At 33.4% G+C, this 14194-nt stretch overlaps 1 protein-coding gene across 1 annotated transcript; it reads left to right on the top strand.

The window, feature by feature from the left end:
- The first annotated feature begins 9961 nt into the window (after nucleotides 1-9961).
- LOC108323464 (ras-related protein RABE1c) lies at nucleotides 9962-13975 on the top strand. Its single transcript, XM_017555934.2, has 8 exons — nucleotides 9962-10177; nucleotides 11020-11092; nucleotides 11186-11286; nucleotides 12584-12649; nucleotides 12761-12858; nucleotides 13246-13308; nucleotides 13386-13478; nucleotides 13558-13975. Exons 1-8 carry the CDS (start codon nucleotides 10105-10107, stop codon nucleotides 13633-13635), a joined length of 645 nt encoding a protein of 214 aa, XP_017411423.1. The 5' UTR covers nucleotides 9962-10104; the 3' UTR covers nucleotides 13636-13975.
- Nucleotides 13976-14194: the final 219 nt, after the last annotated feature.

Genomic DNA, 14194 nt, shown 5'->3' with positions numbered 1-14194 from the left:
CAAAATTATACAAAGGAAAATCAAACCGTTTGGGGCAATCTTTTCAAGCCAATCCTTTCCATATCCATCACAAATTCCTGAACACATTCAAATCCCATTCAAACTCTTCCCCCGGGTCCCAAACTTGGAGCAACTTTGTTTGTCTCATGATTTGTTTCATCTGTATATTCAAAGTTCGTACCAAGACCGGGGCATCCCTTGTTGGGCCTCTCAGATTTTGTCCGCACCAAAATTCATGAGTCCACCCTCAAAACAGGGGCAGACACTTTGGGGCTTTGTATGATTTTGAGTCCATCTTATCATTCGTAAACCCAAAGTGGGGGGCAACTTCTTGTGGAACCACGCTTAATTGACTCATACCCAAAACCAAGGCAACTTTGTAACTTTCATATGCTTCGACCCATTCAGAGTATTGAGCAACTTTGTTAAATCACCAAATTTTTTTTCATCTGGATATTCAAAGCTCATACAAAGACTGAGGCATCCCTTGTTGGGCCTTGCATGATTGTGGTTCGCCCCGAACTTCAAAGATCTAAAAACCACCAAAATTGGGGCAATTTGCAAATCCCACATGATTTTCTCACTCCCTGATTCCTGACTTATTCCCTCTCATTTCAGATACATTTGTCCATACCAATACTTTTACCATGTTCCAGAGTAGCTTCTGGGTATCTACTACCTCACATTGGCCTTTGTAGCCGTTTTAAGGAGTAGAAGGCTCAAGTAGCCAACCCGGTACTCTCCAAATCCTTCCAATCATCCTCCACATATTTTTCCAACCCCTGATATCAAGCATGTACACACTAGTATCTCGTCAAGAAATGCGTAGCACACAAGCTTCATTTTGCACAGTTGACTTTAGAATTTGGACGTCCATTGAAAAGAAATTGGAAGTCTAGATCGTCATAAATTTGATGTTTTCAAAGGAAACAAATTGACTCTCTAAAAAAAAAAATGTCATAAGTTCATAATCTTCCGATACATCATGTACATATTTTCATCAACTTTGAATTTGCCTCCATGTATATTCATCAAATTTTTTTTTTCTTCCTTCAAAAAGACAAAAAAAATGCATCAAAGTTTTCCCTTCCATGTATATTACATCAATTTTCCTTCCTTCAAAGAGACAAAAAAATCAACATGCATCAAAGTTTTCTTCTCCAAATTTCAAAATTTACATCAACCAAGTTTCTCTTGCACATCAAGATTCCATACTTGTACAAAAATGCAACACCTTGTTTCTTAATTTCAAAATTTTCAAAGAAAAAAAATAAAAAATCAAAATCAAAAATCAAAAAAAAATTTCTCAAAATTTCAACCAATTCCAATTTTCAAATTTAAAGCAATCAAACATTTTTCTCTCTGCCATTTTATCTCGGCCATCTGCAAGATAATGGTCGAAACCACATTTCAGTTTGTTTTATCTCGGCCATCTGCTAGATAATGGTCGAAAGCACTTTTGTTTTGTTTTATCTCGGCCATCTGCAAGATAATGGTCGAAACCACATTTCAGTTCATTTTATCTCGGCCATCTGTTAGATAATGGTCGAAAGCACCTTTTCTTTTGTTTTATCTCGGCCATCTGCAAGATAATGGTCGAGCGCACTTTTCTTTTGTTTTATCTCGGCCATCTGCTAGATAATGGTCGAGCGCACGTTTCAATTTTGTTTATCTCGGCCATCTGCAAGATAATGGTCGAAAGCACCTTTTCAGTTTTGTTTTATCTCGGCCATCTGCTAGATAATGGTCGAAAGCACATTTCAGTTTGTTTTATCTCGGCCATCTGCAAGATAATGGTCGAGCGCACTTTTCAGTTTTGTTTTTATCTCGGCCATCTGCTAGATAATGGTCGAGCGCGCTTTTCTCTTATTTTTATCTCGGCCATCTGCTAGATAATGGTCGAGCGCACTTTTCAATTTTGTTTTATCTCGGCCATCTGCTAGATAATGGTCGAGCGCACTTGTCTCTTGTTTTTATCTCGGCCATCTGCTAGATAATGGTCGAAAGCACCTTTTGTTTTGTTTTATCTTGGCCATCTGCAAGATAATGGTCGAAAGCACTTTTGAATTTCGGTGTCTCGGCCCTCTGTAAGACAATGGTCGAGCCCAATTTTACTTTCTGTCATTGGTATCTCGGCCCTCTGTAAGACAATGGTCGAGCCCAATTTTACTTTCTGTCATTGGTATCTCGGCCCTCTGTAAGACAATGGTCGAGCCCAATTTTTACTTTCTGTCACTGGTATCTCGGCCCTCTGTAAGACAATGGTCGAGCCCATTTTTTACTTTTTCAAACGACCCTCTGCATGGCAATGGTCAAGTCAGATTTTACTTTTTCAAATGACCCTCTGCATGGCAATGGTCAGGTACAGATTTTAATTTTTTCAAACGACCATCTGCATGGCAATGGTCAAACCAATCAAATTCAAATTTCTCATTCATTTAATCTTGTTGATTTTAATTTTGAAAAAAAAAAACAAAAAAAAATTTAATTCAAAAAAAAAATGAAATGAAAAATTCCATGTTTGATCCTCGTTCCCTTTCATTGAAATCCGAACGAAATTAATATTTCTATCTTTACTTATCTTTTACTCTCATAATATGAAAACATTGTTTATCATATGATCTAGTAAAATCTAAGTAAAGAGGGGCAACACTCAATTTCGTCCGGATTGATTAATAAATTTACTTTCATAAAAAGAAAAAAATAAAAAAAATAATAATATTTCCTCGTTCACTGCATCTGCAGCATTGGTGGACCCTCCACGAGGTTGTCACATTTCATTTTTCTCAGTTTTGTTTGTTTTGTTTTGTTCTATATTTGTTTCTTGTTTATCTTGAAATCCAGACGAAATTAGTATTTCTATCTTTACTTATCTTTTACACTGATAATATGAAAACTTTGTTTATCATATGATCTAGTAAAATCTAAGTAAAGAGGGGCAGCTGTCAACACTCAATTTCGTCCGGATTGACTAAATAATTTTGTTTTATTGTATTCTCCTCATAAAAAGGAAAATTATAAAAAAAAAATAATAAAAAAAATAATAAAAAATATATAAAACTTTAAAAAACATTTAATGTAATAAATCTCGGTATGAGTACTCGTGCGATCGTACGCATCAGCCTAGTACTTATTGCCCAAACATAAAATAAATAAAAAGCCGTGTGAGTGCTCGTGCGATCGTACGCATCAGCCTAGTACTCATTACGCAAAACAATAAGAAATAAAAGCCGTGTGAGTGCTCGTGCGATCGTACGCATCAGCCTAGTACTCATTACGCAAAACAATAAAAAGGAAAAAAAGCCGTGTGAGTGCTCGTGCGATCGTACGCATCAGCCTAGTACTCATTACGCAAAAAATATGTTTCAAAGGTTTAGGCACATGTGTGATCGCACGCATCGTCCTTGTGCTAAAAACTTCTTCATTCTCCTAAATAAAAAAATACCAAAAAATATAAAATCTTTAAAAACTAAAAAACATCTACTTTTTCAAATAACAAACAATATTGCCTTGCCAGAACTACGTGATCCTTGATTCTCCATCAAAAGTGGAGATACGTAGGAGCAAGGCCAGTCCTTGTCAGGCTCACTTTCCCAAAAATCCAAATCATTTTCCAAACATAATTTTCAAACAAATTTCCAAGCAGTTTTCAAAAGAACTACGTAACCCTGATTTCTCATTCTGCATGAGAATACGTAGGAGCAAGGTCAATCCTTGTCGGGCCCAAAAAGCTAAAAAATATTGTTTGTTTTCTTTAGCGTTTTATTTTAAGGGGAAGTTAAATACTTTGAAAACCACATCCATATTCGCGCATTTAGTTAAAGGTACTGCCTTAGGGCAGGCGTTGTAGGGTGCTAATACCTTCCCTACACGTAACCGACTCCCGAACCAAGAATCTGGTTCTATTTGACCATGCCTTATCATTTTATGGTTTTTCCGTAGTTTTCCAGAATAAACTATGGTGGCGACTCCAAAATCTCTTTTCAAAATTATATTTATGCTTCTTTTATTGGATCGTCGTCCCGTCGCGATTCCGGTTGCGACACCATTGATCCCTCTATGACTCATAAAAGAAATAAATTTGATGATATCCAAACATACATCACCACCTGCTTTGGAATGGGGAAGAAGATATATTTTTTCCCTTATATACTTGAGTAAATGAAGTTTGTTAACTTTAAAGTTTCATTTATTAATTTTGTTATATGACAATTAAGTTATTACCAATTTCAGGTGTCATTGGCAGCTACTTGTTATCTCCATACCGGAGAACACGCCTGTCTGGTTTTGTTCATTGCACAAGTCTCCTCTCAGCCCTCTTAGACATGTAGTAGATTGGTAAGAACCTCAATGTTTCAACTTTCTTTGTAATATAAATGTATGCTAAAGCAAATTTTTTTAATAGTTCCCTTGCAACACATATGATGTTATCTGGGAGATCTACTGCTACAGCTAAAAAGCTTGCATGGGTTGCCCTTAAGGTTTGGTATTTCAGTTCATACTTTGTTACAATTGGTTCCATTCAAATGATGTTACTTAACATTTTATAATTATGATGATATATTGTAGTGTAATAGACAAATAGGGTCATATGAATGTGGTTATTACGTCATGTTTTGGATGATGACCATTATTCGTGCACATTACACGAGTGGATGGGAAACGGTAATATTTATGTTTGAATTTTATTTTCTTTATAGTTTAGATTTCATATACACTAATTGAAATCATTTGTGTTTTATGTCGAGATTTAATATGACTGCTCCAATTCCAGAGAAGTCACTTCAACTTGTGAGGAAAGCACTGGCTAAATATGTAATTCATTTATATAATAGTATGTAGTAGATATTAGGATATAATAAGTTCTAAGTTTATGTTTCTAAGTTGTTTTATGTTTTTCTACATTATTATTAGTTTAACTTTGTACATTGCATTGATTTATGCTTCAAACTTGATTTATGATTACATTGGATTGATTTATGCTTCTAAGAAGTTGATTTATGATTTTATTGAATATATTTATGTTTTAATATAATTTTCATTCAAAATATACGTTTCTGGATTATTCTGAATTGTTTCGGTTATAAAAATATATGCATGTCTGTTTTTGTAGTTGGGAATGTTGCAGAAACAGACCTCGTTTTAAAAAAAAGCAGGGGTATATGCCTCGGTTGAGGTCATAACCGAGGTAGAAAGGCCCCCTTATGGCCCCCGTTATGGCCACACCCGAAGCAGAAAGGCTGCCGGATGAGAGAAAAAAAAGGCTCTATTACCTTGGTTCAAGCTACAACCGAGGCAGTAGAGGGGGACATTATGCCTCGGTTCAGGGGGAACCGAGGCATAAAGTCCTACGAAAAAAAAAAATCAAAAATTCAAAAACTCTACTGCTTCGGTTAACGTTGAACCGAGGCAGTAGAGGGGGACATTATGCCTCGGTTCGAGCCCGAGGCAAAAAGTCTATTACTTTTTGCCCTTCCCTAGATATGCCTCGGTTCTGGAACCGCTGCCTATGGGTAAAAATAATCGCTGTCGTTTCCTCTGACTGTAATAGTGATAGATTATTACAATAATGTCTTAAATTCACGCAACAACCTATCTTCTTACCTCATACTTGTATTTATAGGTTTCAACTATGATTAAGAGAAATGTAATCTCAGTCCAATGCCAAATAAGTAAAACTTACATCTAAGTAAACTTGATTATAGACTGTGCTTAAGGCTTCTTAGGATATGTGACAGCTTGATTGTTCCTATTTTTTTGACCGATCCGTCTTAGTCTTGACTCGTACAAATGTACAGTACAATAATCAAACCATTTTTTGTTTTGTTTTTAATAAATCACACTTTTTTCTTATTTTATTTAAAATTATAATATTAATTACAACTTAAATACAAATTATAAAAAATAAATATCATTTATTAAAACATAAACCGAGTGTTATTTATTAAAAGTAAGAAAAATAATTGAATATCTATTTGAAATTTATAAAAAAACACGTAAAAGAGATAAATTCCTATCTTAATATCATACGAGATGTAACTGCTATATAATATAACATTAAGAAAATAAATGAAAGAAACTCTGGCATTAGTAGAAAAGTATAGTTTTATATTTTTTTGCTATTTGTTTTTCAGAAAACGTGAATATAAACTTAGTTATATAGCAATATACCTTGAATTTAGTTTCTTTATTACTGTTTAAGAAATTACTTTGTGAAACATAGTTTAAAAAAGTTATATTATTTTTTTTAAAAATAATATATATAGTATTTATTAACACTCATAACAAAATAAATTTAATATATTATACTTGCTAGGTAGGATGTTTGTCAGACCTCATTAAAAACGCACTCGAAACCCTTCTGAACGGACGCCATGTGTCAAGTAGCGAGGATCAGAAATCAGTTAGTGGAATGCAGGTGTCAGCAGAGGAGCGGACGTTCGGTTTTAACAAAACAAAATTTTCTGAAAATCACCTCACACTCTCTGCATGCATCTTCTTCTCCAAAATCTGATTTTTCTCAAATTCTCCTCCTTCTCTCTAAAAAGCTCTCCCTTCTCTCTACCAAAACTCACCATTTCTCTTCTCCGATCACCGTTCAGGCACCGTAGAAACACTTTCGGCGTCCAGAGCTTCATTTTGAACCGAACAGTTTCGAGTTGTGAAACCGGTAAGTTTCCTTATCTTAGCCGATCGTTTTCTGGTACATGCAAACCAAGTTCTGGTTGCATGCTGTCATCTGGTCTGAACCATTATTAATTTTATGTTGTTTGGTTTAGTTTAAAGAGTTGTTGAGCGTTGAGAGTAGAAAGATCTGTAGTCAGGCGAACCAAAATCTGCCTTTAGGACGTTCCTTCACGCTCAGAGGTAAGGGAAGCTTATTTAATTTAATTTGTATACGGTTGTAATGTATGAACGTTCGTTAGTTGACTGAATGAATTGGAGGCATGATGATTGATATGATTATAGTACATGAACGTTTGTTTATTTAATGAGTGGAAATGAAAAATGACTGAGTTATGTTATGATGTATGAAATATATGAAATCCCTATGTTTGGAGGGTATGAAATATGAATGTATAAAGTTGTGAAACTATTTGTTAATCAATGAGTTGGAATATAAATGATCCTGATATGAATTTTCCTAAGAAAGTGTACGTTCGTTACTGAACGGTCCTTGACCGTTCGGTTTTCTAGTGAATTTGGTTAGTGGTGGATTCTTTCATTTGGAAAGAATCCTATTTGAGGACGAGCGTCTGTATTTCAAATCACTATGCTTGAGCGTTCGGCCAAATATAGCTATGACTTGGTGTCCTGTTATAAATTTAAGTATATATATATATATATATATATATATATATATATATATATATATATATATATATATATATATATATATATATATGTAATTGTATATTGTAGTTATTCGTAAACACTATCCCAATAGTATTTAGGTACAATTATCAAGTCTCTTCTCTTTCAGTTTAGTAGCATTTGGTCTCATACCAAGTGTTCGTCCTAAACAAGTGTTTGGTCTTACACCAAGCACTCGTTCTATCTCCTTAAGTTAAACTTCCTAATATGAGCATTCGTTCAAGCTCTCTAGGGCTCGCTCACTATAGTGTTCAGTCTTTGACTGGCATTGGGATTTCTTGATACTAAATTCAATTGATCTAAGTATTCACAAGTGTTCGGTTTCTTCATGTGAATCATTATAAGTATTAGTTTCGAATGTCTTGAAATATCCTTATTCATTGGTTTCATTTTGGAGTCTTCGTTCTTGGTCTGGTCTTGTTGATGTTTAATTGAAATTCTCAAGAGTCAGTTCACCTAATTGGCTCAATGTTGTAATTGACATTCGTTCCATTAGTTCTGGGGAGTTATGATTGTACTCGTTATCTTTCTCAACCCGATATCAACCCCTTGGTCTTAAAACCAATTCTTATGTTTGAGATATCTTGGTCTCACTCTACGAGTTCGGTCTAGTTCTGAGTTCGGGTTGAACGTTCGCTATTTATAAATCTCATGAATCTTTATACGAGTTGGCTAAATAAAATGATTATTAACGAAAGATGAAGAAAATATGATATGGAAATGTTGTGGATTATGGACGAGCGTTCCGGGGAGGAACGACTCATGTGTGAATATTGGAATTTGTAAAGTATGACTGTGGGTAAGCTAAGCTGGCCGTTCATCCTGATGTTCCGAGAGTACTCGTCTTCACGTAGAGGAGGATAGGTCATGTGTGGGAACGGCAGGAGGTCCTAGTCATTAGGGTTACTTTGGACAGATAGGGCTAACCTCGAGTGGCAGCTGTTGAGGGCATCCCAGTTACTACATCACCCGGGTGCATGAACGCCTGTAGCTACGCAGATTTCATACAGTTCGGACAGTCAGTCTAGTATTAGGATTTGTTTGAACGAACTACGAGTTATCTTGTTTGAATGATTTTGTGAAATGTATGTTTATGCATGAATTAAATTACATAAGCTTACCCTGTGTTTTTCTTGTCATGTCTTGTTTCGTACGTTCGTCCTTGTCATTGCAATGATCATCCGCATGGATGTGAGCAGAAGGAGACGAGCTGCTGGAAGAAGCGTTGGAAGAAGAAAATTTGGTAGAGGTAGAAGTGAAGACCGAACAATAGGACGTTCGGTCAGTAGTTTAGTATAGAAAGGTGGTCGTTCGATCACCTTCCCTTTTTGATTTCATTTTGATCGTTCGGTATGAGTTTTGTAAACCGTTCGGTTAAACTTTCTTAACCTGTTTAGTTACTTTCATAACTCTTTTATGTAAGGCCGTTCGGCCATGAGTGTTCGCTCTACTCTAGTGTAAGACTGATCTGAATTATTGGTAAATGTAATTACTCTATTATATGGTTCATATTGTATTTCTGGGATGTTACAATGTTTAATAACAAGTTGAATTACCGAATTACTTATAAACTTTACATTTTATTTCATACTTTTAAAAAAAGTAATATAGTTTTGTCTTTATAAATAATAATTTAATTATTCATTAACATTTTTTTATCTAATATTTGTAAGCGCTAAAATTAATTAAAAACAAGGTGTATAACGTAGAAACTAAAAATTAAAACTCGTTTACAAATATGGATTCGATAACTTAATAATAACATTAACTTTTGATTGCAATAAATATTTTTTCATTATTAGAAAAATTGACGAAATAACGTATTTTTATAACAGATAAACAACTTCTTAGTATTCCTATTTCATTATTAGAATATTCTCGTAGTATTAAGGTTAAAATTTAAAATAATATACCCTTCCATTTATTTCATATAATTAAATCCAATTACTTCCCGATCTAGTTTTCAATAAAATATACTCTTGGGAATTATTATAATTTATATCATAAAAGTTAAAATAATAGTTGTGTATTAAAAATAACTGGAGTGTGTTTCTGGGAGATTCATTTAAATTAGTGTTTAATAAAACCTCCCATAGCTTGTATAAAAATAGTGTAAGTTGTAAAAGTAGTGCTCCCAATTTTTTTTCATTATCATTATTTAGGAATTTTAGTAAGCTTTTCGGTTAATTTGTTTCAATTTTACACATTTTACTGATAAATTAGATATATCACAAAATGTTAGAAGAGCTGTATAAAAATAAGATATGATGAAATAGGTGAAAAAAACTTAAATGATAAATTACGTAAAAGTTGAAAATACAACAATAAAATAACACATTAGAAAAATCGAAAAAAGTTTGTAAACTTTGGTTTTTAGTCTAACATCAACTATCATCTATAAAAAGAATTATAACAGTGAATGTTAAAATATAAAAAAAATACGATTTCACACACAAATTTTTTATATTTATTTGATACTATTATTTTTTTAAAATATAAAAATTAACATTTTTATAATTATTTTATTATTCTCTTACTCTTCTCTTTTGGTTTTTATTTTTAATAAAATAAAATGAAATGAGACAAAATTAAGCACCGGTGTTTTCTCCCAAAATTTCCCTCTCTCTCTCTCATTCTCGATCTCACCATTTTCAGACACTCAACACCATTTTCTCAACTCTTCAGACCTATTATCCTTTCATTCAAAACAAAATTACAACTTGAGAGTTGATGGCTGCTCCACCGGCAAGGGCTCGTGCCGATTATGATTATCTCATAAAGCTTCTCTTGATTGGTGACAGCGGTAAACTCTTATTCTTCTTCTTCTTATTTTTAAATTAATTTGTGGGCAAAACAAATGTTATAAAAACAAACAAAAGGATAAAATGTGATTTCTTTATAATCATAAATGATGTTTCTTTCACTGGGGGTTCCCTTTTTGTCATTCCACCGTTTTTCTGTTTTTTTTTTCTCTATATATTTAATCCTTGTGTTTGGAGTTCGCGGTAAATGCATACATATCTATCTTTTTCAAATGGGATTGGCATTAAACCGTGGCAAAAAAATTTCTTTTCATGATCTGGTTCAATCCAGCATTTGAATTTATTGTGTGTTATTATTAAGGTACAAATTTTAGGTGAAAGAGGTTGGATTGCAAATTTTGTGTTGACTTGTGTGGTTATCAACTGAAATTAGCCATCTCTTTGATCCATTAAATTTGTTTAATTTTCAAAATACCGGTTCGCCAAAATAAACCTTCAATGGTCTAATTGCATCTGCAAGTTGTTCTTGTGTTCATGATACATTTAATTGTCTTTATCCCAATAAAAGCCAGAGCAATCAATGTATTTTGATACCGCCAAGGATTTCTATCATCCAATCTCAAACTAACCTGTATGACAAGAGTGACTATGTGTAATTAGAATGATTGAATACCTTAACATGATTTCTGATTGGATTATAGTGTAATGTTTCTTACCCTTGTCATGCATATAAATTAAGCTCCAAAAATATGACATTTGTTGATGTTTCACAACGGATTAGAAGTATTTTAGTGGGCATTGCAGTTATCACAAGGGAATAATTCTGTAGCTTTTGTCTGAAACTATTTGCAAGCTAACATCTCATGTTTTTTTATTTTTGGAGGTGTTGGAAAAAGTTGTCTCCTTCTGCGTTTTTCTGATGGTTCTTTCACTACTAGTTTCATCACAACTATAGGGTATGTTTTTTACAGCTTAGGAGTAAAATTATAGAATTTTGTTAGCCAGGAGATTCTCTCTCTAACACCAATAGACCCACTTTCCTAATGTAGCATTGATTTTAAGATAAGAACCATTGAGCTTGATGGCAAACGGATCAAGCTCCAAATTTGGGACACTGCAGGGCAGGAGAGGTTTCGGACAATTACAACTGGTAAGGTTTATTGTTTGCACAGGTATTATTATATTGATTTTAGTATATCCTTGTATGTGGCACTTGGGAATTTGTTGCATAGCAGTTGACATGATTTGTGACACTTCCTGATGTAGGTTTTAAAGGTGGTGTAAAAACTCGAAAATGGGATATTTAGTATAGAAAAAAATATATATAAGCATGAAGAGAAGTTAGAGAAAAGAAAGGGAAGTAACCAGTGAAAAACATCATAATTCTTATTGAGTGTCAGATATGATATGTTAGGCAGCTTATTGTTCTAGTTTGGAGACGATACTTCTAAATCCCTAGGATATGACAAAAATTGGATCCCGGGATATGTATTATTTTGAACCTTAAAATGGTTTCTTGCTATATCTTTTTTGTCACCATTGTTTCAACTGCATAAAGGAATAATATAACTTTCATGCATATTTTTTACTCAATTTAATTATTGAATGTTAAAGATACCAGAGGCTAGAGCCATCGAGAGTTTGTTCAATTTACATGAGATGAATCATAGATTCATTTAGGATATGTGAGTTAGGTTTTGGAGGGGAGTGAAAGGAAAAGAAAATGTTTTATTTTAAATTTAGATAGATATTTGTTTAAATGAACAAAAGACTAACGTTTTAAGTTCATGCTAATCTATTGCTCTGTTTCTTTTGTTTACAAATAAATAAATTTGTTAGATATCTCAAACGACTAGAGAGAAGGTCAATGTAGAGTATATATAAGTGAGGAAAAATGTAGGCAATCATCACCTTTCACCTTGTAATATAGTATCAAAGTCTATCATAGATATGCTTGTTGAGCTTGTCATGCCACTTGCCTATTGAACAACTTATAAATATCTAGTTCCATACATGAAATGTCGATGACTCAAAGTGAGGGGGACAGGATGAAGATTCCATATTGATCAAAAATAAGATCAATTTATAGTATATATAAGAGAAGACAAGTGAGGACAATCATCACCTTAGATAGTTTTGTGAGAATGAGTTAGACTTACACCCACTTTCTTATAAAATTAGAGTGTTGACTTAAAATGAAAAATTTGTCCACCATTCCAAAAAACAACTTCTAAACTTCCCCTTAGTATTAATTTGTTGACTACCAAGAGTTAAACATCAGAAAAAATGTCTATTACTGTTTGTTTCATTCATGCTACCTTAATTTTTTTTTGTATTTTTCATTTTTTTTACCTCTATATATAAAAGACACGTATAAGTGGTAGTTTTTATCATTTAAGTTTTTTCTTTTTTTGTGTTACGTATCTTTTCCTAAATTGTTTTTGCAGCGTACTATCGAGGTGCAATGGGCATATTGTTAGTCTACGATGTTACAGACGAAGCATCATTTAGCAGTAAAGTTCTCAATTGTTAATTAAGTTCGAAAGTTACAAATCTATGAATAATTCTTCACACTTTAAATGCTTTTGCATTTGGAGTATTCATTCTGCTTCTACTTATTTTAGATATCAGGAATTGGATTCGCAATATTGAGCAACATGCTTCAGACAATGTTAACAAAATACTGGTGGGGAACAAAGCTGATATGGATGAAAGCAAAAGGGTAAGTTAACCTTGTTGGTCATGTTTGATGAAACCTCTTCATTTCTTGTATCTTCTACAACTTGCATGGGCAAAGTAAAGATAATTCGAACACCAATTTGATCTGAACAAGAAGGTTGTAGAGCCAAGAGGAAAAGGGCTTGGAAAAATAACTAAAACTGTTATCAAATGTTCTTCCATCATTGTTATGCAAGTTAAAACAACTTATGGTTAAATTTGATCATTTGTGGTGTTAGAGAACCTTGTTACTGCAAGTGAATTTTCAACTATTTTGCTGGGATGTGGAGGTCAGAAAGGGGTTGAGTGTTTTATCTGATGCCATATGTGCATGCATGCATGTCAGACTTGAAATGTTCTTGATCGAATATACCTTCCCTTTTCTTTTAAGGTTGTGCCTACATCCAAGGGTCAAGAACTGGCCGATGAGTATGGAATTAAATTCTTTGAAACTGTAAGTGGCGTAAACCAGAAAATGTGGAAACCCCTAAACTTCTTTGTCATTATGCTCATAAAAAAATACTATTGCAGAGTGCAAAAACAAATCTAAATGTTGAGGAAGTTTTCTTCTCAATAGCAAGAGATATAAAACAAAGGTTGGCTGACACGGACTCGAAAACAGAGGTATTTGAACTTCCTCTCTCAGTACTATAATGTCTTAATAGTTCCCTCTTCCTTTCTAAAGTTGATATTTTCATTGCAGCCATCAACAATCAAAATCAACCAAGACCAATCAGGAGGAGTTGGGGAAGCTGCCCAGAAATCGGCTTGCTGTGGTTGAAGACAAATGTTACAAAATTAGAGGCAACATTACTTTCCAAGAACATGGAGGAAAAATTACATGTATAATGATCATGATGCTGACTTGCACTTAACCTTCTCATTCTTCGTGAATTTGTGTGTGATAAGTAGTGTCTGAACCTTTTAACAAGTAATCCAAAACTCCATGTATCGTGGAGATTGCATGTCCAACTTTCTATGGTGGGGACATGAGATTCATTCAATATTGATTTTTTTTTCCAATGTATAATAGATGCAACGACTTGTGTTGGGCTGGAACACATTTTCAAAATTTGTTCTCTGCCATCAGGCATTGCAGTGAAATATAAATGCATGTGAAATATAAATCTCGTATTAACTACTTAAGCCGAAGTTGATATGAAAAGTATATAAGCTAATTTCACTGAAAATAAGAATCAAATATTTTATCAAAATTAAATACGATTGGCAGAATTATTTAGTTTTTAATGTCTTATTATAATTTGGATTATTTTCTTTATTTTTTTATTTTATAAATTTCACGAAAATAAATGTGATACCCTTGTCCAAATAGGAATTTC

The sequence above is a fragment of the Vigna angularis genome, chromosome 5, assembly GCF_016808095.1.
Source record: "Vigna angularis cultivar LongXiaoDou No.4 chromosome 5, ASM1680809v1, whole genome shotgun sequence".
In the NCBI taxonomy this organism is placed as follows: domain Eukaryota; kingdom Viridiplantae; phylum Streptophyta; class Magnoliopsida; order Fabales; family Fabaceae; genus Vigna; species Vigna angularis.
This window is presented reverse-complemented; position numbering and strand designations above follow the sequence as displayed.